Below are 25,132 nucleotides of genomic sequence, written 5' to 3'. Positions count from 1 at the left end.
GTGAGGTAGGTTAGGCAGAGAGACAGTGACTGCCCTAAAGTCACCTAGTTAGCTTCATGGTCAAGTGGGGACCAGAACCCCAGTGTCCCAGGTCTTAGCCCAACACTATAACATATAGCATATTTTAACCTGGGCATTATATTCTGCTTTTATATCATTTTTTCTATTGGATCACTTCTTTTTCTTCCATATCATATCTCATAGCCATTTCATATCACATTGTTCTTGTGTTTATCCCACTGTTGTTTCTCTCCCTCCCCCAACAATCATTGACTCAGCCTTTGTTGGTTTGCACCAGTGGCGTAGCGTGGGTTGTCAGCACCCGGGGCAAGGCAAGTAATTTGCACCCCCTAACCCGTGGATTTGCGCCCCCTAACTCTACCCCCCAGATGTTGCGCCCGGTGCAGCCGGCCCCCCCTGCACCCCCCACGCTATGCCACTGGTTTGCACCCTTCTTCCAAGAGACACCACCTCAGGAGTGGCACTTTAGCTTCCCAAGAACCCTATGAGGTGGGTGAGGCTGGGAAACATTGGCTTGCTCAAGGCCACCCAGTGTGTTTCATAGCTATGTGAGGATCTGGAGCGAGGTTTCCCATCTCGCAGCCCATTGCCCTAGCCATTGCACCACACTGGCTTTCACCACAACCTTGGGAAAGGGTAGAAGAGAATTTGAAATGAACTAATTAGGTGTAAGAAGAGTGTTTTGTAAACAAAATAAAATAATTGCAAATTAGCATGGAATACAATGCTCACTTTAATTTTACACTGAGTTACTTGCCATGGTGATATTATTTCCCTCTGCTCTGCAATAGATATACGTGGACTCTAAGCTGGCTGAATAACCAAGATAAGTATGGGGAATGGAGTGTCTGAACTGGAATTATAAAGTGCAATGAAGGGTTTGTAAAGATTCTGAGTGCTATTCAACTTAAGTTTTATTCAGGTCCATTCATTTTGGTGGGTCTCCTCTGAGTAAAACTTGCTCAAGTACTTCCCTCTGTGTGGTGGGTTTAAGGAGCAGTAGTGGAGAGTCCCAGGGAATCTTCTTCTTCTTCTTTGGTGATCACTTGTAGCCGAGTAAGATTGTCTTCCATAAACACGGTTTTAACAGTGAGTCCATAAGTGTCTGTGGAGGCCAATTCTGGATCCACACCTCCTTCCACAGTGGGGACATAGTTTTCTAGGCAGGAGTTGATCATAGTGAGGGTTTGCCAAGTGTGCCTTCCTCTTAGCATGTTTCCCCCTTTAGTCCTCATAGTGAAGCTGGGCTCTCATAAAGCATCTCTTCTGTTTACTTTTAGACAGGTGCAGGTAAGACGTACACCATGGGAACCGGCTTTGACGTGAACATTTCCGAAGATGAGAATGGCATAATTCCACGGGCCATTACCCACCTATTCTCTGGCATAGAGGAGCGCAAGCGGGCAGCGCAGGAACAGGGTGTGCCAGTACCAGAGTTTAAAGTCAGTGCACAGTTCTTGGAGGTAGGTGCCTTGGTGTCTGTAGGGAGATGGGAGTGTGAGAAGGAGGGCATAAGTTCACATACAGGTATGCCTGAGGCTACTGAATGAAGTGGGCTTTTTAATTTCTTCTTTAATTTCTGCAGCAGTAAGTGCAGTGTGGGACGCGGGTGGCACTGTGGGTAAAACCTCAGTGCCTAGGACTTGCCAATTGCATGGTCGGTGGTTCGAATCCCCGCGGTGGGGTGAGCTCCCATCTTTCGGTCCCAGCTCCTGCCCACCTAGCAGTTCGAAAGCACCCCTAAGTGCAAGTAGATAAATAGGTACCGCTTTATAGCGGGAAGGTAAACGGCGTTTCCGTGTGCTGCACTGGTGCTGGCTCGCCAGAGCAGCTTCGTCACGCTGCCCATGTGACCCGGAAGTGTCTCCGGACAGAGCTGGCCCCCGGCCTCTTAAGTGAGATGGGCGCACAACCCTAGAGTCGGACACGACTGGCCCGTACGGGCAAGGGTACCTTTAAATGCAGTGTAGGGGCACAATTTAATCTGGGTCTGGGTTAACATACAAATTACAGCATGGGGCATGCCTGTACATCCAAGAGTAAGTGAAGGAGATTAAATTAGAATTTGCATTTGAAAATGAGGGGGCATGATGCTCCTTCACTCAGGGACAGAACTTGGCACTTGCTTCCTTTTATACCACCACTATGCTATCATGCACAGAAGACCCATTAAAGGCGTCGCTTGACCTTGACAATGCGTAAACATTTTCATAGAGGAAATGCAGCTGATTCATGCATCAGTCAACAGATTGCAATAATGATGCAGACCTGCTTCTGGGGATGCAGCAGCCTCAGCCAATTTAAGATTTCATCTCTCTGGTAGGCTTGTCAGTGGTGAGAGGAGTGAAGAATTCCATGCAGCTTTTACATTTATTGCTCCAGACGATTATGAATCTCTAGTTCTTCCAGTTTTTCTTCCTGTTACTAGCCCTGTTCCCCATAAAATTGCTGTGATTTGAATTTCCTGTTAGAAGAGAATTGCAGATTTGCTGTTGACTACAGAACCAACCTCTCATGCTGTAATCAACAGGGCCAATCCTTAGCTAAATGTCAAGCTCTGCTTTGATCTTCAAGGCACACTGCAAGCCCAAATACCCATTTCTATCATTTTGTACCTGTGGAGCCCTTCATGAATCAATGAACCTAGTATCAATTCCACCCCCCACCCATGTCTTTATTCAGCTGTATAACGAAGAGATCCTGGACCTCTTTGATAGCTCACGAGACCCTGATTGCCGCCACCGGAAGTCAAACATCAAAATCCATGAAGATACCAGTGGTGGGATCTACACCACAGGTGTCACATCACGTCTCATTGGCTCGCAGGACGAGGTACGTGACCATACATTAGACCTCAGCTTTGTGTTTCATGTTAATTAGTAGCTCCAATGTCTTGATTCCATGTTCAGTGAAAGTCCTCTTTAGGCATTCCTGATTGTGGGATTCTAAGCATGTTCAGCCTGTTGGATGGAGCCAACAGGAACAGGGGCATTGGGGGCAGGTTGGGTGGAGCCAGCAGAGACATTGGAGGCAGCGCTGGTGTGTGCAGCTCTACTGGCACTCAACTGTTTATGCCCTCGTGAGTTTTTTGAATGCCTGGAGAGGGCTTAAGATAACAGTCTCCACTTCAGCCATCATTATGCGTCTAATGTAAGTGAGTGGGTGTGCTGCAGTGGGTGTGCATGTGGTGCAAATCTTATGAGGTGGTTAAAGAGTTCTAAGCTGTAAGTGATCTTGAGTATAAGAATAAGCCATGGCTGTTTTCCCATGGAAACATTATGAGATGAGAATTCCTTAGCTGTGTTTCAGGCTGCTGCTTAATTGTATCCTGATCTCACTGCAGATGCTACCAGTCTGCATGGCAGAACTCAGTTGTTTGTGTGCTTTATTTGGGTGGAGTCCATAACATAACCCACTTTTCAGCCGTGAGTCAGCGCTCTAATTCTTATGCATTTTGCTTTTAATAATGCGGAATATACTCCTTAAACTTTCTGGTGGTTTTTCCACATTTCTCCCCCTTGGTGGAAATGATGATCCCTTTTTTTCTAGCTGCTATTCTATATGTTGGAATATAGAATATCCTATATATTGGAATATAGAATATGGTTGGGAGCATTATGAGTTTCACTAATATTTGTTATCACAGTGATCCTGGATAGTAGATAGTCTCTTTGTTCCTTTGCAGAGTCTGAGAGCTGCTAGAATTTATATGCAGGTCCTGGATCTATTTCCCCAGTTACAATTATTATTTTATGTAATGCATAAAACTTCTTTTCCACCAGCAACGAAGACAGAGCCACCCCTTCCCACCTGCAAGACAATAGCAGCCAGGAAAGGGTTTTGTTTCACAGAAGTTCCCACTCTGGGAATTTATACTGCATGGTGGCATAGATCTTTCTATAGTAAATAATATAGTTCCAGAATGTTAAGACGAAGCTCACACCATCACACACAACCTGCAAATACCGTATAAAATTTATTCACAATATAAAATGAATCAAATAATTCACAATCCATATTCGAAAATATCTATTCATGAGTGTGATTCTTCTGGAAGGCAATGAACAGCTGCCATTATTCTAGTGAATTTATCTGCATGAATCCTCACTTCTCTCGTTTGAAAGATACTCATCACTTTCTCCATAACGGCTAGGGTCTGGTATCTTTTTAAACCACATTTAATCACTGGGAATTTCTGCATGTTTCCAGACATTTGCAATGCATAACCTAGCAACCATCAATAGATATGACAATGCTTTTCTTGAATATGAAATTTTAATATTCCAAGTCAGAATTCCTTTGGCCCTGAATGGCAATACATAACTAGTAATTAAAGTCATTATATTTAATATCCCATACCAGAAATATTTAATTTTGAGCCAACTCAACCACATGGGTAAGAATGCTCCCCTTGAACCACAATTTTTCCAGCAGGAGCCCCAAGCACAAACAATATTTCCACCTCCCCAAAGACTAAGGAATATACACCATCTAGCAATCCATATAGAATGTGCCCCTCTCATAATTTTTCCCTTCACTGAGTTCTTGTATGTGTCTTTTTTCAGTTTGCAAACCAGATGGGCAGGCTTTTTCTGAGTGTCACTTTCTTTTTTTAATTGATGCATGTCGTTTTCAGAGACAATAATTTGTCTGAAAAGCAGGTTAAAAATATAGGAAATAATTTGCTTATGCAAATAGGACAAAAAAGCCCTTTTCAGAACTCTAACTATCACAATTCAGTTGACCATTTAATTATTTCTTACAGTGAGAAATTAATATCTCGTCCCATAATTCGCCGTGAATTTCTAGATATCATGGCCTTCATTTGATTCAGATGCACAGTTCATATATTGCCAGAGCTCTTAGGCAATTGTTTCAGAGTTTAGATAAGAGAGTGTCTTAATTACAAAGAAGCTGAAACACTGGCACTCTCCTTCTATTTTCCCTTTTGGCGCTTGGTCTTCATGTGCAGTGAAACTACTGTCTTGCCCAATACCTTAAAACTCACCAAGGCAATTTCTGCAGTATTGAAAAATGCCTCATTTTGGTAGTTGAAAGTCTTTAAGAAGAGTGTGGCATGGGGAGAGATAGATGATCACATTTGTATTTCATTCCAGACCTTTAAGAAAATGGTTATCTTTTTATTAGTTCATGGAGTCCTTAGCCATACAGGTGTCTGTAATAAACACCCCTGAAAAGGATGTAAAGACGTTTCTGTTCAAACTGCCCTTTCTGTATCTCAAGAGGGTCTGTTGTTGAGTGGTACAGCACCCTTCATTCAGAAGATCCCAAATTCAATCCCTGACATCTCCAGGTAGGGCTGGGAGAGACCCCTGTCTAAAATCCCAAAGATCTTCTGCCAGTCAGTACTGAGCTAGAGGGACCCAAGGGTTTGACTCAGTTCAGTACGTTACATACGAAGCTTTCTTGTGCTATCATCTGAATCTGACAAGTGTTGTCATTTAATTTAATAGGTAATCCCAGATCTCCATTCTTAGGTGTCTTCTTTGGCGTGTGCCATAAACTGCTAGTGCATTTGTTGGACAAGCTTAATTTTATATAATATTGACTGGATTTCCTTTCAATTATAAACAACTAAGACAGACAAATTTATTATGGGATAAGCATCTGTGGACATTTGCCAGAAGTATTATATTCAATAGGAGGTCTGTGTGTGTGTGTGCATGCGCGCGAGTGTGCACATGGATTGCACCAACACCATACACTTAAAATACATTTGAAGAATTCCTCCAGATAATACTGGAAACTGTAGTTTACCCTCCGCAGAGCTGTGGTTCATGTGCTTGAAATGCCTGAGGTGGCTGTGACCCTAAGCAGTGGAGGGGTTTGTGTGTCAGACATATTATTTATACATAAATATTTATATTGTTGTGTATGTTCCTTTGTGTGTTCTTGCATATTTATAAGAAGAAACGGACAAAATCAGTATCTCACTATCTCTGTCATTTACATATTGACAGTGAAACAGGAAGCAATTAGAAGCATTAGAAAACAGGCACCACAGTCATTACTTTATCAAAGAAAGCCAGTCTTTCCAAGAAATCTTGTAAGTTCAGATAAATTTGCAAATCCTGTCTCGCCAGGTTTTCTGTCGCTGTATAATTTAGTTTATATAAGTGATCCAGTGGTAATAATTAACACCTCCTCAACAAAGTACTAAATTGTATTTGGAGCTAGGAGTGTGTACGATTTTGAGCTGAGAAAAACCCAGAGGAGACAGAGTTGAACAACGCTACCAACCTGGCCTCCTCGTCACTCTCCCTTCTGGCCCTGTCAGGAGAAAGAGACACACGACTGCATGTCAGATCTAGCTCGATCCTGATTGTTATAGTTCTGTAGGGGGTTGACTTTTGCAAGAGCTAGTGATGAAATAGCATCCAGCAGGAAGCTGTATGCCTGTTCAAGCAAGGTTGAAAAATGATTCAGTTTGCTTTTGTGTGTGCATGTGTTGCCTTGCATCTTGGTAGAAAGCGTAACCACCATCCCATATCTCTTCTGTCCCTGCAGCTGATTCAGTGCCTGAAGCAGGGAGCTCTCTCTCGAACCACAGCCAGCACCCAGATGAATGTCCAGAGCTCCCGCTCCCATGCCATCTTCACCATCTACCTTTGCCAAATGCGCGTCTGCTCCCCTGTACACTTGGTAAGGACATGAGAAGGGGAGGACAGGGGTAGAGCAGTTGCAGAATCCATTACACCTCGGGAAATGATTCTGGGATGTGTTCCGATTGCAGGTGAATGGAGACTCCAACAGTCTCCTGGAGGGATCCCAGCCTTCTAGTGAATATGAGACGCGAACAGCCAAATTCCACTTTGTTGACCTGGCTGGCTCAGAGAGGTTGAAGCGGACTGGTGCAACTGGCGAGAGAGCCAAGGAAGGGATCTCCATCAACTGTGGTTTGGTATGGCCTTTATCATACAAATGGGTCAGCATTGGATATGGCAACAGGTGCCAGGTCCTGTAATATTTTGTCTGGCAAACCAAGTATTGTCCAGCACCTTTGTTACTGTTTTGGAGTTTCCACAAACCATGGCTTGGTCTAGGCATATAAGAGCTCTTTGTTGTAGCATGCAGGCTTCATGGAATGGGATACACCAGGGTTGCAAGGTTTACCTCGCCTGGGCCGGCTCACTCCAGCAAAGATCTTTCCGTGGTCCGGAGCGCACGTACCTGCGATTTCCAGCATCTGCATCTGCGCAGACGCGATTTCTGGTGCCGCGGAAGTGAGCCCCCGCACTGTGTTGCGCTGGTTTAGCGCAGTGCACGGGGACTCACTGAGCGGGCGACTCAGTTCAGGGGAGGCTCGTGGGTCAGTTAAACTGTTATGTACTGAAGTTCTCACCCTGGGCCACCAGGGGGATACTGTAGATAGTTATGCAAATGAAGGATCAAAAGTGACGTTCAGTGATTGGATAGTTTGTATGCAAATGAAGGATCGAAAGTGACGTTCAGTGATTGGATAGTTTTAGAAAGTTGCTACAGTTACGTTGTTCTGGAGCTCTATATAAGGAGGCTGACTGAGCTCTTCAGTTCAGTTCTGTTCTGGCCTTTGAATATACAAGAGCTGTTTGAAGAATCGCTGTGTCGTCTGATATGTTCGCCCACAACATAACATAAACGACTCCCGCGGGCCACTTGTGGCCCTTGGGCCTTAAGTTGCCGACCCTTGGGGTAAGCCATGAAATCTATGTTGTTTCTGGTGGGCAAGGCTCTGTCCCTGAAGCCACTGCAAATTTAAGAGACAGGGAATTGTGGAAATGGAACTATAGTATAGTCTGAAAGTGACAGTGACATTTGCAAGCATGTATAATACAGGTATAATATTGGTGCTTGTATCTTTTTAAAAATGAGTTGAGATTTTCTAGGGTTGGATGGATGCTTCTGTGAAAGCCAGATTCTGTAGACTAAGGTTCAGTCATGATGATATAGCAACAAAGTTTAAGTGGTTTATATGGTTCATCCCTGTAATGGAAAAGTCATGGTGTTTACCAGTATAAGTTTCAGCCCAGTAAGTGGGGGTGGGGGGCTGATTTGTGACCTCAAAAAGGGAATAACTGCTTGAAGCTGCATTGACTTTTCTATGAGGAATATATGGTGCCAGAATAAAGGCACAAGGGAAGGGTCCATCTCTTATTCGCCGACTTGTCCTTTTTCTTGATAGCTAGCACTGGGAAATGTCATCAGTGCCCTTGGGGACCAGAGCAAGAGAGCCTTGCATGTGCCCTACCGAGATTCAAAGCTGACTCGGCTCCTCCAAGATTCCCTTGGTGGCAACAGGTAATGGAAAGAGGCACTAGAACAGCTGTTTGTAGCTTTTGCAGGGTTACTGGCATTGGGGGTTGCAGGTGAGGAGCCTGTCTGGATTGTGTGTTATAATTAACACTGCATAGCCATGGGAGCCCTTAATGAGAGGTCCCAAGGCAAGGCCACAGCAGATGTGCCAAGGAACGTATTTTAAACACATCCCGGGCCTCATTTCTTGCTGGGTTCCAAATGTGATTATTGGCTTTTGCAGAATAGATGCTTACATAATATGCCTAAGCTGTTTTTGATCCAGAATTCTGGCAAGTGTACCTCCTAACATGGGATCACTGTAATCTCTTCTTTCCCCCTCTTTTCTAGTCTGTTTCCTTTTACAGCTGCCCTTCTCTCCCCCCCCCACCCAAATTTCCTTCATGTTCTTTGTCTGTCTTATCATGGCCTTTTGGATTTGGGAACTCCTGCTTTCTGTTTGGCAGACTATTTGGTAATTTGCCCAAGGCAAGTGGGGGGGGGCAAGGTTGTTCAGAACTCTTGTCTGAACTCTGATTCACCATTCAACAAATTGGAGCCCTCTGCAGCTGGTTGGTTTGAGCTGCCAGACTGCCAACATTGGAAATGGCTTGACCTCTGCACTGCTACTCTCCCTGGGAGGTAGCTGGTGTGGCAGGGAGCCTAGCAGCCCTCCTGTGCTTGACCTTATTTGTTCTCCCACCTTCGTAGCCAAACCATAATGATTGCCTGCGTGAGCCCTTCTGATCGGGATTTTATGGAGACCCTGAATACCCTTAAGTATGCCAACAGAGCTCGCAACATCAAGAACAAAGTGGTGGTGAACCAGGATAAGACGAGCCAGCAGATCAGTGCCCTGCGAGCTGAAATTGCTCGCCTTCAGATGGAGCTCATGGAGTACAAGGCGGTAAGGAGATGTCAGGAGCATTTTGCATTGAGTGGCACAACTTCAGCACTTGAAGTCCCTTGTCCCTAGTGGTGTTTTCTCTCTCCCCCTCTCTTTAGGAATGTTGCACACCCAGTTAAATTCCCCTGGAGAAAATATCTCAATGCCGTATTTGGCCTACTCCCTTTTTTTATTTGAAAAGTTCTAATTCTGCAGATGATTTGCTATAGATGAACATTGGCAGGTCTCTTTAAGCTTTAGTTTCTCCATCTTCAAAATAGGGATGATAGCAACCTACTTTGGAGAGAGCAAACCCAGTATATAGTGCGCCGCTGAAATTTGAGAGCCCAAAGTCCACCATTGCATGATTTTGCCACAAGCTCTTGCTTGTGGTACACTTTTATTGGTGGTCTTTTAATCTCTTTTTAAAAAGTTCAGGTGATAGATTTTACTGTCTTTTAAAGTGCAATACTCTACTTTGAGAAGCCCCAATGATCAAAGACTGGCGTATAAACATAAATATAAATCTTTTATGCAACTCTTTTAAGAGCTGGTTTGACAAACATGGCAGTCACTGAACTATTTCTGCAGGAAGGTGGATTATAAAATACTTGAAAAGTACCCCAACTTCAGAGCCTTCCTGTATGTGCAAGACTGCCATTACAGGCAGAAGGCTTGAGATGACTGACGTATACTGTGATGATTATGCCCCTTAATTGGGATGCGCACAGGGCGACTGTCTTCCACCCCAGTCCATGTTCTCTCCAGCCCTTCCTACTGGTGTTTTCATTCATTTCTGTCTCCAAAGGGTAAGCGTGTCATTGGAGAGGATGGCTCTGAAGGCTACAGTGACCTGTTCCAGGAGAATGCCATGCTACAGAAGGAGAACACCACTTTGCGTATGCGTGTGAAGGCCATGCAAGAAGCTATTGATGCCATCAATGTCCGTGTCACACACTTGATGAGCCAAGAAGCCAACTTGATTCTTGCCAAGGCAGGTGAGGCTGAGAGGGGCAACTGGTTGGGGTCTCGAGACCATTTCATTAGACAGCATACAAATGGCACTATATATTCCTTAAAGTCAAAAGAGAAAAATTGCGTTTACAGATTTCAGGGTTGGTTTTATGAAGGACCAAACTGTGCATGATGTTAGCCATATGTTCAGTGAAGCATGCTTAGCCTGGCTGCTTTTGTTTTCCATAGCAATTGGGCTTCTCTGATTTCTTTGGGATCTTGATTGCTCTTGTCTAGCTTTCTCCATTATTGTTTAGAATTTAATTTCTGTGTCTTTGCGTCATTGTTCTCCCAGGTGATGGCAACGAGGCTATTGGTGCTCTGATTCAGAACTACATCCGGGAAATAGAGGAGCTCAGGTAAGATGGAGTAGTCCAATGGATTCCCCCATCCACTTTTATTCTTTTTGCAAGTGGCCATACCTTCTTGAAAGAGAAATATATCTATCTTCTAAACTGGTGACTATTCAAGTAGCTCTAAGCCAGTACTTTCACCCCTGTGGCGTCTCGCCCTTTGTGTACTGTAATCTTCAAATGATGAGCACTTTAGGATCAGAAACAACCCTTTGCGAGTAATAAGAGAACCCATACAAGTGATGCTGACACAAAACCCCACACATACACTAAGGAGAAGAATAGAAGCATTGTCCACCCCACATTGTCCATCCCCTGTCCTCCTCTTTTCCCCTCTTTTCTTCCCAACCTAATACTGCATGCAACACTAATGTCTCTGCAGAAAACACAACTTAAAAAAAGAGACAATGCCTGTATTTTTGTAAACTAAGAAATCTTTAATAATAAAAAAAGAAACAACCTTTTGATATAAGAGACTTGTGGTACTTATAAATTCACTTGTGCGCTCCCAAGGTATGGGCATTGTAAACAAAGGTGCCTAAAATAACCTCATTGTCTGCAGTGGTGGCTTTCACAGCCACACAAAGGCAATAACGTTGAGAGCAGCAGTTGCAGGTCCCACATGCACATAAGCTTGCAGCAGTATGCCACAGATGCAGGAATAAACAGCTGAAGCTGCCACAAGTACACAAGCATGTAGCAGCATGAGCCCCCTGCTGGCCAGGCATGCAACAGGAGTGATACAGGGATGCAGATAGCCAAGCATGTTGCTGGGGGAATAGAAGCAGATGCAAGTAATAAGGTAGTGGAATATTCTGCTTCAGAATGTCAAAGAATCATATTAGTAGCATGACTTCCTTGATTTTCTGATGTTCTGACTAACAGAATTTAGGATATCAAAATTTGCATTTGATAAGTACAAATGGCTCCAGTTGACAGTGTCACTCCAAGATCTCCGCAGCACCTTGCACTTGGGCTTCTTTTTTTACTGGAGATGCCAAGAGTTGAATTTCGGGTCTTCTTCATTGAAAAGCATGTGTTCTACCGCAGAGCAATGGCCCCTTCCCTTTATCCGAGATAACTGCTTTGTAGACATCATGAGGAATGAGTGTGTGTCCCCCAGCACTCCATCTTCTTTCCCCCCCTCACATCAAGAATTATCATAACTAGCAGGTTTCTCAGGTCCTCCCCAAACTCCCCCGAGTATTTCCCCCCTCAGATTTTCTTTTCTGCTGAGTCAAGAGATTATACATTATATTGCCTTTTGGGTCCTGCTCATTCCTGTTAATGAAGCTGTGTGCTGTCAAGAGTTAAGAGCTGAGCATCCTCCCTTATGGTCTTTTGGAGTCCCTTAATTGCGTGTCAATGAGGGCATCAGATGGACTTGTATCCATGTGATTCTGGGCTAGCAGATACTCCCCTCCCCACAGTTCCCATAGGAATCTGTCTCTGTCTTCATGCCAGCACTTCAGTATATAATGGACACTATGAGGTGACTGCTATCTCTTGTCTTCTTTGTAGGACAAAGCTCTTGGAGAGCGAAGCGATGAATGAATCACTGCGTCGCGGTCTATCACGAGTTTCCTCTAGGCTTCCTTATTCCCTGGGCTTATCTTCATCTCCTGGGTTGGGAGCTTCAAATAGCCCTGTCTCCTCTGTGCAAGCTGAGGCCTCAGAAGTCATCCAGTGGGCCAAGCAAGATATAGAACGGTTGAAGAAGGAAACTAAGCTGCGAAGGAAAAGGTAAAACGGGTTCCTCTGTGTTGCATCTGCTCAGGACCCTTCTATTCTGGTTAGGCTGCTGGGCCTTCAGAACTTTTTAGAAGTATCAAAATATATTTGTTTTCCATCATTCTCACTCTATGAGACTCCTGTAATGCAGCTCTCGTGATCTACAATACAACACCCTTTTCTGTGTTGAGCTTTGATTTTCCCTTCTGTATTGTAAGGATGGTAAATACTTGCAGAAAGCTTTGTGAGAGTGACTGCAAGCAAAGAGCTTAGCCAAATGTCCCCTTCCCATTAGTTATGCAGATGAAATGTTTTGTTTTGTTTTGATTTGATTTGTTGTTATTGGAGTGGTGTTTGTTTTCTTAGCTGCCCTGACGGCCTGTTTTTGTGACTCTGCAATCTGGAATAAAGATGAATGATTTAGAAACAGATGTTCATGTAAAACTGCCTTCTTTTCTGCAGCCCAGAGAAAGAAGGGTTTAAGAAGAGGTTGAGGAGGCAGCAGGGAAATGAGGCGGATGAGACAGATGAGAATGAAGTGGAAGAGGTAAGAGATCTTGCCCTTCTCTTGCATACAACTTCTGGGTTCTTTTGAGCAATTATTAAGGGTGCCAAACTTACTGCTGGCCTTTGGTGGCATCAGGATGAGCCCTGTGGCAATTTTTCAGCATAATGAGAAACTGGCCGTAAAGGACATCTCAAGTGCTATTCCCTTCAGCCAGATTTAACATCTGCTTCAAACATTTCCTGACCTCAGCAATTGCCATACTAATTCCTTAGGCTCCTGAGTCTCAATAAAATATCTCCTGCCATCTCCTCTGAGAAATGCAAGCTTCTCTTTAATCCAACGCCCTTGGATAAATGGAGCAGAATAGGCTGACAAATAGGTGTGTTTTTTAAGTACGTGAAGTATGTCTTGCTTTTCTGTCTCAAAACATGAATGTCTCTGTGGGATGCCATTGGATTCTTAAAAGCCTGGGGCTGTGCACATTACAAAATGGAAACATTCTTTGATTTAAATGAAGTTAAATAAATTGGTTAAAACTGACACACTTGTTTATTTTTGGAGGAAATAACAGTGCACTGCTAAAGGCATAATTTTGACTGTGCACAGTCATTACATTATTTCTGCACTGATTCTTGTTTTGGGGGCAGGGAGTTGTTATATTGATATATTTAAGATGAACATTTGGGAATGCAGTAGGCCCGCTGTGTACACTGGGATTACATTCTAGGGTCCTTCCTTTGAAGAGCAGAGTCGAAAGACAAAGGCTTGGAAGTTAGTAGAATGAATGGCCAGGAAAAATACAGTATGGTTTGATTGAGTTGTTGGTGATGTGTGTTAGATCTTCTCTGCCTTCACTTCCCAACATCCGGCTTGATTTCTGAATCCATGTCCAGGACAATGGTAAGCGCTGATCTTCTAGTGTTTTGCTAATTCGTCAGCTAGAAGAACAGAAGGTTGGATTCATGAAAGGAAGTATGAACTGTAAGAAGTAACATCCCCATGGTGCCTGTGTTCCTAAGCAGTGCAAAATGCTTTGAATTAAGGATTGCCATTGGAACAAATTAGCGAACCAAGGGAAGCAGATTGCCATATGCAACCAAAAGTTGGACAGGGTTGGGACTGCAATGCCTTGGAACAAGCTGCATCACCACTCCCCTTTTTCTCATCACTGTACCTTCTGTTTTCAGGAGGAACGGGATGAGAGTGGCTGTGAGGAAGAAGGCGGCCAGGAGGAGGAAGAGGAAGATGATTCGGGAAGTGAAGAAAGCCTGGTGGATTCTGACTCGGATGTTGAAGAAAAGGGTAAGATACTGCAGCAAGTGTTGAAAGGCTGATGACTCTTAGTGCAGTCTCTGCAGGGATCTAGGTGAACACAACACACACAGTCTTCAAGATATATGGAGGGGATGGCCTTTAATTCATTTGGATTTGAAATGTTGAATCCACAGCCCCCATGCTTTCCACCTGGCACTACCGTTGTAATCCTTTTAATAGCACAAAAAACAGGCCTGTACATATGCTAGGCTTTTTCTCTTAGCATTCAATTCCATAAAAGGGATACAACTTTTTCTAGTCTTTAGTGGAGGTTGTAATGAGTTTAGATACCAGTATCTTCAAGATGGTGAAGGGTTTTTTTGTTGTTGTTGTTTTGTGTGTGTGTCTTATCTAGCAGCAAATTTCCAAGCTGATCTGGCTGACCTGACCTGTGAGATCGAGATCAAACAGAAGCTAATAGATGAGCTGGAGAACAGCCAGCGGCGCCTGCAAACTCTGAAGCACCAGTATGAGGAGAAGCTGATTCTACTGCAGAACAAGATCCGTGACACACAGCAAGAGAGGGACAGGGTCCTGCAAAACCTGAGTAAGGGCATGCCACTGGGGTGAAATTGGATTTTGACAGTTCAAACAGCATCCGTTTGCTGATAATGAAAGATTTTGCATTTGGATTCTCAACTGAGGCTGTGATACAAGGGTGGAAAGATTGCTTAAGCAACATTTCTACCCATACACTTAAAGTGTAATCAGTGACATTGGCGCTGAGTACAGTCTGTCTGTACTTAAAATCTGCATCAGAGATGTGGAAGCTGTGGCACCCAGGATGCTGTTGGGACTCCAACTCCCATCAGCCCCAGGCACCATGGCCAATTGGTCATTGATGTCGGGAGCTGTAGTCCATCACTCCTAATCTATATACTTCCTTTGTTCTTTCCCTCAGGTTCCATGGAATGCTACACAGAGGAGAAGGCGAACAAGATCAAAGCAGATTATGAGAAGCGTCTAAGGGAGATGAACAGGGACCTGCAAAAGTTGCAGGCAGCCCAGAAGGAGCATGCCCGCCTCCTCAAGAACCAGTCGCGATATGAGCGAGAGTTGAAGAAGCTGAATGCAGAAGTGGCAGAGATGAAGAAAGCCAAGGTACCTTGCCTGGGAATTTGCAATTCTTCATTTGGCTAAGTTCAAGCAACAGGGCACCTTCTGGGTGTTTTGGATTCCCACCCTCAGCCCACCCAGCTTGGGCACCCAACTGGGTGAAGTGGCCCTAGATAGTCACTGGTGCAAGCCAGCTTCTCAGTTATTATGCTTGGCATTGAGTCTGTTTGTGCCCTACAGGTGGCACTGATGAAACAAATGCGTGAGGAGCAGCAGCGGCGCAGATTGGCAGAGACGAAAAGGAACCGGGAGATTGCCCAGCTGAAGAAGGAGCAGAGGAGGCAGGAGGTGGGCAAGAGCACCATTTGTGGCTGCTGAAGCTTTGAGAAGCCTCTTCCTAGTAGAGCTTACAAAAACCCATAGACTGCTGGTGGACAGGAGAGGGGAAGACGCTCAGTATAATCAGAGCAATTATGCAAAGCGAAGGTGTGCCTTCAGCCATCTTCACAAAAATAACTTGTGTGTCTACAAATACATAAGAAGAGGTCTCTTGGATCAGACCAGAGGACCATTTAGTGTGGTGTCCTGTGCTCACAGTGGCCAACCCAGTTGCCTGTGGGAAGTCTACTAGCAGGACATGAGAGCAGCAGCATTCTCCCTCTTGTGCTCCAAAGCAACTTGAGACCTATTGTGGTTTAGGAGGAGTTGGCTTCCTTCCATACATTCCTTTTACACCAATACACATTTGTCTCCATTTAAGTCAAGACTGACATCACCCCATTGAGATCATCTGCCTGTGGGTTTTGTTAATAACTTTTATCATGCTGTGCCTGCAGTTTCAGATTCGAGCGCTAGAATCTCAGAAGCGGCAGCAGGAGATTGTACTTCGCAGGAAAACCCAAGAGGTGAGTGGTGACCTTCTTGCTCACAAGGAAGTCAAATGTTTAGTTTCCTCTAAAAATACACTCGCCTTAGCTTTTGCTATATTGAAAGCCTCTCACTGTCATCCAGAAAGGCTTGTGGATATTTTTGGTGGGTGTGCTTTTACCTGTCATAAGCACTCACTCAGACTGGAGACATGAATGAACCAGACAAGGAATATTTCTCCCACTCATCAGGAATTTTTTACATGGAACAGTGTATGATGGACAAACTATTTCTTTCTTTTCTTAAAAATAATTAAACCACCTTTCCAAAATACAAAGACGAATGTAATATCTCACCTAGACAAAAACAACCTATCCCCCCACCAGAAAAAAACCCTGGCAAAGCTACAATTTTCCTCATATTTCACAGAAAAGATAGGACACAGCAGGATGATCTGACAGAAAGAATTTGCATCCAAAATTCTTTTGAGCTATTGTGGGTTACACGATTTCTCTCTTCCTTTAGGATGCCCACTCTCTTTTTATCCAGAGCAACTTTGTTGTTCAGTGTCATCCAACTGGGTGTCATACCTGCTGTGTCACACATGGCTTAGTGTGTGATTGCCAACATGGTTCTTTATTTCGTTACACATTTGAGCTCATATGTAGGTAACTTGTGGCATTTTTCTCATTCTAACATGAATGTCCAATATTACTGGGAACATCCGTAAAACAGCTGATACTGTGAGCAGACACTTTGCACTTGTGGATCTCTGTTAGGGATGAGTAGAGACTAGGTTTGAGGCTGGAGACTGAGCAGCTAACACTTTGAATAAATTTTCACATAGCAGCCCTGCTTAAGACTGTATCTGTCTGTTATCACCTCTATATTTTCCATTCTTCTGGACTGCTTTGTTGTGTTGTTGTCTAGGTCTCTGCTCTGCGCCGTCTGGCCAAACCTATGTCTGATCGGGTTGCTGGAAGAATGAATCAGAAGCAAACCATGCTGGACTCGGGTGTAGAGGTCTCCACCAGCACCACCTCCTCCGAGCCAGAATCTAGTTCTCGCTCTGTCTCCAGCATTGTGCGCCAATGGAATCGGAAAATCAACACCTTTCTGGGAGACCCTCCTTCTTCCACAAATGGGACCCGAACTGTCAGGTAAGACACTGGCCCAGTTAACAGTTTTCTAGGTAAGTCAGACTGACCTAGGTGTCTAAAACCATCTGATATAGATTCCTTTGAGGCCTGTCTTGTCTTCTAATCCACTGGCTTCTATGTGCCTTCCTTTACCTGGCAGCATTCAGAGCAGCCCCCATTTCCACCCACCCAGTATGCTTGGGTAGGAATGACCCAGAATATTTAGCAAGGGGATGAGGATCCCTCCAGATATTGCTGGACTCCAACTTTGCCATTTTGCTGTGACTGATGCAAGGTGGAGCCCAGCAACATCTGGGAGCCTTTCCATCTCTGGTTTTGGATAATTCCAAGATCATGCTGTTCAGTTTTTCATACATGACTTCCATCGGCAGGAAGAAGTTCGCAAAGAAAGGGGCAAACCAAACCTTCAGTAAGACAGCCCGCATGAAGTGGCAGTCCCTGGAGCGCCGTGTCTTTGACATTGTCATGCAGAGGATGACCATCATCAATCTGGAGTCGGATATGGAGCGACTCATCAAGGTGATGAAAAGTGGCTGTTTCTCACTGGAGCAGAAGGCGAAGGGCCTGGGAAGAGAGCCAGAGAAGGGGCTGCACAGCACTGGCAAAGAGGAAACATTCTGCCTTCTGTTCCCCATTTTCAGAAACGTGAGGAGCTGTCACTGATGCAGGAGATGCTTCTGGGGAAGAGGGAGAAGCTGCAGACAGAGAACCCTGAAGAGCAGAAGGGGCTGCAGGAGTTGAATGAGGAGATTGAGGTGCTGGCAGCCAACATTGACTACATCAATGACGGCATTTCTGACTGCCAGGCCACCATCATGCAGCTTGAAGAGACCAAGGTGCGTCTGATCTATCCATGATGCAAGCAGTTTGGGAGGGTGGAATGCAGTTGGACCTGGACCCAGTGATGAGCTGAGGTTGGCTGGCTGAGCTCTTGTGTAGATAATCAGTTACAGTGGGTGGATCAGGAAGCACTATGTCTTCTGATCTTACCTTAATGAGTTAAAATCTTGTTTCATTTTCCCAGGCCTCTTTAGTTTTGAGTGGGCTGTTTCAGTGTGTTACTGCTTCCTTAAAAGGGGTGGGCTGGGGGAATGTAAGACACAGAGACTGGGAAGTTAACTTGTAGAATATGGAAAGTCCTGGGTCTCTGCTATTTCCTCTGAGGAACTGCTATTTCTCCCCCCCCCCCTTCTTATTTGGTATGTTCCTTTTCCACATAAATGTATGCCCCCTGAACACACAATAAACGGTTGTGTATCAGTTCCTTTCAAAAGCATAAAATAGCAGTCCAAACAAATGGTTTTGTATCAGTGGTACTAACATTATAACAATTCAAATTCTTAACAAAATAGTATCAAGCCGTTATTAAGAGTTCTGAGAATTTGGCAATTGTGTGAAAGTCTCAGCATCCTAAGTGAACTTGCTGGTCTGTAGTCATCTCAAACAAAGGCTTCTGATTGGCCTATAACAGCTTCCACAGCCTGGTGACCTCCAGGTGTTTTGGACTCCCAATGCCTTTCAGCCATGGCCAGCATGCCCAATGGTCAGGGGTGATGATGGGGGTCATAGTTCAAAAATATCTGGAAGGCACCACATTTGGGGAAGGCCACTCTGTAGTGCATACGATTTGGGTTCAGGGTCTGGAGCAAGTTGATAATATGAGACTGACTACTACTTTTTATGCACAAATCTGCTGGATGGGTCTCTTGCAAAGCCACTTAGCCTATGGAGCTAAATCTTTAGCAAAGGAACCAGTCCAACTGCTGGCATGGGTAGCAAACTGCAACTGCCCTTTCCCAGACTTTCTCATTCTGTTGTTTTTCTCCTGTGGGTCTCTAGGAAGAACTAGATTCCACAGACACCTCTGTGGTGATCAGCTCCTGCTCCTTGGCTGAGGCACGGCTTTTGTTGGACAATTTCCTCAAGGCATCCATAGACAAGGTAAGTTATTATTTTTTAAAAGCAGCCTTTCTCTCTCATGTGGACCAGAGATCTGATAGCCACATCTTGCTTTGCAAGTTGGTCTGTTCAAAGTTGGTCTGTTCAAAGGCCCCAAGTAGACTGAACAGTCCTGATGGACAAGGTTAATGAACTTCTTTGAATAGTTTTGCTTATAATGGAGTGAGGGAGACAGAGGTGTTTCACTAGGGAGGGCATTTCACAAGTAGGAAAGCTGCCGCTGAGCTTGTGCCTAATCCTCCAATTTTTGCAAAACAGAGCCTGCAGGTAGCCCAGAAGGAAGCCCAGATCCGCCTGCTGGAAGGCCGCTTGAGACAGACAGATGTGACTGGCTCCTCTCAGAACCACCACATCCTGGATGCCTTGCGGGAAAAGGCAGAATCCCACCCTGAGCTACAGGCGCTCATCCACAACGTGCAGCAAGGTGGGAGTTTGGAGTAGCTTTTGCTTCTTTGAGATAGAATCATGTTCGCTTAGAAATCCTCTTTTTTGCTTACCCTAATTCATGACCTGGGTCAGAGGGAAGCAGGGGTATGTTTTGGTCCAACACCAAAACATACATGTTTTGACAGTAAGAGCTGTTCGACAGTGGAATTTGCTGCCAAGGAGTGTGGTGGAGTCTCCTTCTTTGGAGGTCTTTAAGCAGAGGCTTGACAACCATATGTCAGGAGTGCTCTGATGGTGTTTCCTGCTTGGCAGGGGGTTGGACTCGATGGCCCTTGTGGTCTCTTCCAACTCTATGATTCTATGATTCTATGATTCTACCAGAGCTAAGTACCCATGTGCTAGTGGATGTGCTCTACCTGGTTTTTGTTTTATCCTTTTGCACAGAGAATGGCTATGCCAGTACAGATGAGGAAGTCTCTGAATTCAGCATGGCCTCAGAGGGGAGGTGAGTTGTGCACCCAGAGAGACCGCAGGGCACAGGTTGAGTGTTTTCTGCCTGTTTTCCCTCTAGGCTGTGGTGGGCTTTAAAAGGTGGGCAGAGTGTAAATTCCATGTGTTGACCAATGTAGCCACCCTCCAAAGTCAGCTTTGAGTATGAAAGAAACCCCTACATGGTTCTTTTCTGTAAAATTCTGGAATTAAGCTAGAAAACCTGTGGTGCAAGAATGAAGTGGGCTCCTGAGTTAAGGACTGAAGCTCTGCTGGGATGGAGAGTCTCTTAGTTAGTTTGCACCTCTGTAGTTCTTACTGAAACTATGTGTACACAAAACTCTCTCTGTGTCCCTGCAGCTTTTCCCAGTCTTTCTCCATGAAGGGCTCTGCCAGTCAGGATGACTTCAAGTGTAGGGTAAGCTTGAGTCTGGTAAACACTTCCAATTCTTGTTGTTGTTGTTATACATTTTCATTATGGAAATTCCCAGGAAAGATGGTTAGCAGATCCATCCAGAACTAACAAAAGCTTCAAATAGCCAGGAAGGAGTTTAAGATTTTCACCAACCTGAACAATGGTCAGTGACATGAAAATGTTGACAACGTTGTAGGATATCCTGGTCATTTTTGTACAGAAATGTTTTTTTCTTGTTGAAGGTGCCCCATGTGGTCAGATTTATGTTTGGCTATATTTGTTTATATATGTTTGTTTTTAAAGCGGAACATGGCACTTTGACCTTGCCACGTTCTTCTTCTGTAGCTTTCCAAATGGTGGACAGCCCCCCGCGGATATATGCACCATTTTTTTTATCTTCCCTACATTTCACTGAGGCCAAGTTATGATATTTGTACTGCATTTTGGCAGCTAGCCGTGGTGCTGTACATCCAGATGGTGATTCTTAAGCTTTGGCCCTCCTCCAGTGAATCGGCAATGAAATTAAAACAAAGCCCTGGACTGATGTGTGTTATGTCTCTGTCTGTCCTAGCCATGGCTCTGTTGAATAAGCCTTTTATCCAGAGAAAACAATTGGCCCCAGACTGGCCTACTTGAATTCTAGTGGGATGGAGGGGGTGGGGGGCACAGGAACTTCATTAGGTCTCTTCTGAATGACCAGCAATTGCTGCTCAGTGGTAGGTGGCGTGTTCTGTTGTTGTCCATGTTAATTTCAGAGTGAAGTGGGAAGGTCTTGGAAAGCTGCTTGGGATATTTGCAGGGGTTTCTGAGACAGAGGTGACCAAGAAATGCTAGCCTTCCCAGGCTGAATTTGAGCACCAGCTACAGTGGCAACCGGGGAATAGCTCCCGTGTTGCCCTGCCATCTGCTTCTCCTTAGTTTGCTTTGTGTTTTCTGGGGCTTTGTTTTAGGGGGAGCCCAAGCTGTCTGGCCAGATGAAAGCTGTGTCTGCAGAGTGTCTAGGGCCCACATTGGACATCTCCACCAAGAACATCACCAAGTCGTTGGCATCCCTCATGGAGATCAAAGAGGATGGGATTGGCTTCTCCATCCGTGATCCTTACTACAAGGAGAAGGTCTCCCGCACCATCAGCCTGCCTATCCGAGGGAGTACATTGTAAGCCATGGTAGCGTACTTGGTGATCTGTGTATGGATCGTGTTGGGGAAACTGTGGTGTAGGTGACTGCTGGCTTTGGACGGTTGGATTTCTGCCATGATTTCTGCCCTACTTGAGGGTGAAGAGTTGGTGGGCAAAGGGAGCGCAACCAAGGAAAGAACAGAAAGTCATGTTCTGACCCCATTGTTCTGGGGTCAGAGTCAGTTTCCCTCTTCGCTGGCACAGTCTTCCATGGGGAGTAGCCGTGACACGGCGGCATCGGATCCCTCATTCTTGTGAAACTGTTCCCCAAGTCCTCTCCCCAGACCTATAAACTGGCAGCTTCAAGTACTCTTGGTTTACAAACTATAGTGAAAGACTTGAAAGGCAGGGACACCCCCCCCTTTCCCCCAGATGCTGCTACTGTGGGTGGACAAAACTAGGTGGTGTGAACTGCATAGCCCACCATCAGCCAGGCAGGAACCAGGGCAGGCAGCTCCTGTGGACACCAAGAGTGCTGAAAATTGAAATAGTCCTCCCAGTCCCCAGAATGAGGGCCACTTCAGACCTTATGGAAACTCACTTGGTACAGCCCTCCCAAGAAGTGTGCCATCTTGTAATGCACGTAGAGAAACATGTCCCAGAATGTGCTTCCACATCAAAATCTCTGCGCGCACACACAGCTGGCACATGCAGTAAGAATGTTTTTATCCTAGCCTCCCTGTTATGTCGCTTGGCATCTGCAAGGAGATTCTGATGTGGAGGAGCTTTCAAAGAAGGAATTCCCTGCATGTGGTGCAGGACTGTTCTGTGTGCCCTGGAGAATATTAGAATCTGCTCTGAGAACCAGCTGGTCAAGGCTTTGCTCCTCCCAGTTTCCTTCAAAGCTGAGGGAGCCCAACTTTGGATAGGGTATTTACTAACCATGGCTGCCTCTCATCTAGCCCTAGACAGTCCCGTGGTGCAGACACATCACCCCTCACCAGGAGGAAGTCATATGACCGGGGCCAGCCTATCAGGTGAGTGTAAGTGAGTGAGTGCAATTGGCAGCAGTTCTTACACTTTGCTCATAATGCAGAAAATGAACTGTTGTGTGATGCAGGATCTAACAGTGCTGCAAGATTATAGTTCTATAATTAGTGGAACCCACTGCTTCTCTCTTTCTTGCCTAGGAACCCAGACGTTGGATTCACTCCTCCTTCATCCCCTCCCAGCCGGCCACGCAACGACCGGAATGTTTTCTCCCGCCTCACCAGCAACCAGAGCCAGGGCTCAGCACTAGACAAGTAAGGCCGCCTGTGGAACTTGGGGAAACTTGTATCCCCATAGAAGGTGACAACAGAATGGATAAACTGGCAGCGCCAGGGATATTGTCCCCTTATGTCCCACTCTACCCAGCACCAAGAATGGCATGTTTTCCTTTGACTTCCAGGTTTGGGCCCTATTTGCACTGGAATTAGCACCATGCCTCTTAGGTGCTAGACACTTAGGTGCAATTACTGTGAAACCTGCCAAATCGTTCAGGGAGCCACTTATGCGCTGTTGTGGAGGCATGTGAATCAAAGTCCTTGGTCTCTGCGGCCAAGTACCTGAGTCGGTGCTTTAAGCTCAAAAGCACCCTATTCTCCCCATATGTTATGGGTAGCAGTTCTGAATCTCTTTCCAACCCTGTCTGCAACCTATAGGGGCCATCTGCTCTGGTGCCCCTTTATTAACAGGTTACCTCTGTTTTAGTGTGGGGGAGGAATTGGTAAGCTTTTTCCAGCACAGGTGTAAGTTAAGCCTTCCAGATATGTCTTCATATTGGAAAGATATTGGAAAACAAGGTCGTGTGAGTCCTGCTTTCTAAACACCAGCATGTCAGCTTTGGGTTCCCCACCCCTTTCTGGAGTGTGTTCCACAAGCCTCCTGAACGACAGCTGGTGGCAGCATTGACAGAGCTTCAGTTAACACAATGGGATTCCTCTAACATGGGCTGCCTTGATCTTCAAGGACACAGGGATGATGCTGAATTTTCAAAACACAGAACAGCAGCCCAATAAATAAATGAACAAAGGAACCTATTGGGGCTAAGCTGGCATTAGAGTGACCTCTGTGACCATTGGGTCCATATTCCCATTTGGAGGTGGCATGGGAGTCACCGCCAACATTCTCAGAAGCTGGCCCACCCATAGCTATGCCTTGGGCAGGCATTCCCAGATGTGTGCACATTCCCTTCTTTTGCAGAAGAACCACACATGCACAATAACTCAGCATCCTGAGAATCTCCACTTCCTTTTTGTTCTTAATCCAAGCTCCGAGCCTTATGGCTGCGATGACAGGCTTGCAAGTGTGTGGTGAAGCACCTAGTTAAAAACTCATGATGGTTTCTGCTACGCACCCACCCACCCCCTGTTCCTGATCCCTTCTGTCTGTGGTCTGCTCTCCTATGTCTGCCCGCCCTGCTAGCTTGGATGCAATAACAACCCTTCCTTTTCTGACTATGCTGCTGCTTTTCCTTCTCCTGGTTTTAATTACCCATAATCCTGCTAATTTTCTGTCCCTAGGTCTGATGACAGTGACTCCTCTGTCTCGGAGGTGCTGAGGTATAAAACTTACTATTTATTATATAACTCTTCTTGCTTTCCTCTTTTCTCGTTCTTTTCCCCTCCCTGCATTTGAAACCTGCTTGTAACTGAACCCGGTGTGACGTTTCTTTCCTTGTGCTGCTTCTACTTGCTGGTAGATTTGCCTTCCCAGCTGATTAGAGTGCTCCATTGGGACCCCTTCCTATGTTAACTGAAACAGTAGGGCTCACCCCACTCAGCATGCTTCACTAGGACACATGCACGTGTATCTGAAAATCTCAAGTCTCTTTCCCCCGGCACTTAATAGATGCCATCCTGTGGCATGTTTTTGTTTGGAATGGACCAAGCATACAGCTGCAGGTAGTGCATGTCTATAACCTGGAGTTAGGAGCTAACCATTTGCATGTGTCGTAATTGCGCCATGATTTCACGAATGTGGCTTTTGAGTAGTTTCTAGGCCTCGTGGTGGAAAGAATATTGGGAAATGTCCAGGCAGCTCCCCTTCAGGCTCAGAGTCTTGGAGTCATTTGAGTTGAGAACATTTCCATGCCCTTCAGGCACAGCTCCCTGCCTCCCCCACACTTCCCATTTGCTTCCAGTTCTTGGCAGTCCTGCTCTCATGAAGCCTATGGGAGCACCCCATGTCTTTTCCATCTGCCACTACAGCCCAGAAGTCCAGCCCCTGTTTTCTTTTTATCCGGGGCGAGTTATTTTTGCCATAGTTGCTAAAATGGATGGATGGTAGTTTTAAAATTTGCATAATGGAGTCCAGCCTCGTACTGTGAATACATCGGAGGCCCTGAATGCTGATTCTGGTCACTGGATTTCGTGTTAAAGCGATACTCCAGCAAGCGGCAATGCCTTTCCCTTATTTCTGGGTGTAGAATAAACTTTCAAGACGTTAGCCAACCCCACTGAAGATGGAGGGGCGCACATGTGTAAGGGAAATGTAATCTGTTATGTTTATTTCTGTCCTA

The 25,132-nt window shown here is 45.3% G+C and overlaps 1 protein-coding gene across 5 annotated transcripts in view; it reads left to right on the top strand.

Moving 5' to 3' along the window:
- The window catches only part of KIF21B (kinesin family member 21B), a 66,273-nt gene that overhangs the window by 27,973 nt on the left and 13,168 nt on the right, over window positions 1-25,132 (top strand). For 2 of the 5 annotated variants that reach the window (XM_082227055.1, XM_082227058.1), the window contains exons 3-28: window positions 1,302-1,484; window positions 2,704-2,853; window positions 6,550-6,684; window positions 6,776-6,943; window positions 8,204-8,319; window positions 9,025-9,220; window positions 10,008-10,197; window positions 10,509-10,572; window positions 12,088-12,309; window positions 12,760-12,844; window positions 13,993-14,107; window positions 14,475-14,666; window positions 15,021-15,220; window positions 15,416-15,523; window positions 16,012-16,080; window positions 16,973-17,202; window positions 17,574-17,721; window positions 17,844-18,038; window positions 19,042-19,143; window positions 19,420-19,585; window positions 19,993-20,053; window positions 20,398-20,455; window positions 21,403-21,608; window positions 22,533-22,607; window positions 22,761-22,874; window positions 24,135-24,173. In XM_082227055.1, coding sequence (XP_082083181.1) covers window positions 1,302-1,484; window positions 2,704-2,853; window positions 6,550-6,684; window positions 6,776-6,943; window positions 8,204-8,319; window positions 9,025-9,220; window positions 10,008-10,197; window positions 10,509-10,572; window positions 12,088-12,309; window positions 12,760-12,844; window positions 13,993-14,107; window positions 14,475-14,666; window positions 15,021-15,220; window positions 15,416-15,523; window positions 16,012-16,080; window positions 16,973-17,202; window positions 17,574-17,721; window positions 17,844-18,038; window positions 19,042-19,143; window positions 19,420-19,585; window positions 19,993-20,053; window positions 20,398-20,455; window positions 21,403-21,608; window positions 22,533-22,607; window positions 22,761-22,874; window positions 24,135-24,173 — 3,587 coding nt within the window. The remainder of the gene's footprint in view (window positions 1-1,301; window positions 1,485-2,703; window positions 2,854-6,549; window positions 6,685-6,775; window positions 6,944-8,203; window positions 8,320-9,024; window positions 9,221-10,007; window positions 10,198-10,508; window positions 10,573-12,087; window positions 12,310-12,759; window positions 12,845-13,992; window positions 14,108-14,474; window positions 14,667-15,020; window positions 15,221-15,415; window positions 15,524-16,011; window positions 16,081-16,972; window positions 17,203-17,573; window positions 17,722-17,843; window positions 18,039-19,041; window positions 19,144-19,419; window positions 19,586-19,992; window positions 20,054-20,397; window positions 20,456-21,402; window positions 21,609-22,532; window positions 22,608-22,760; window positions 22,875-24,134; window positions 24,174-25,132) is intronic. The other 3 variants (XM_082227059.1, XM_082227057.1, XM_082227056.1) reach the window with 2 other exon arrangements.

The sequence above is a fragment of the Podarcis vaucheri genome, assembly GCF_965113315.1.
Source record: "Podarcis vaucheri genome assembly, chromosome: 6".
NCBI classification, from domain to species: Eukaryota; Metazoa; Chordata; class Lepidosauria; order Squamata; family Lacertidae; genus Podarcis; species Podarcis vaucheri.
The sequence above is the reverse complement of the archived record's forward strand: the minus strand, read 5'-3'. Positions and strand labels throughout refer to the sequence as shown.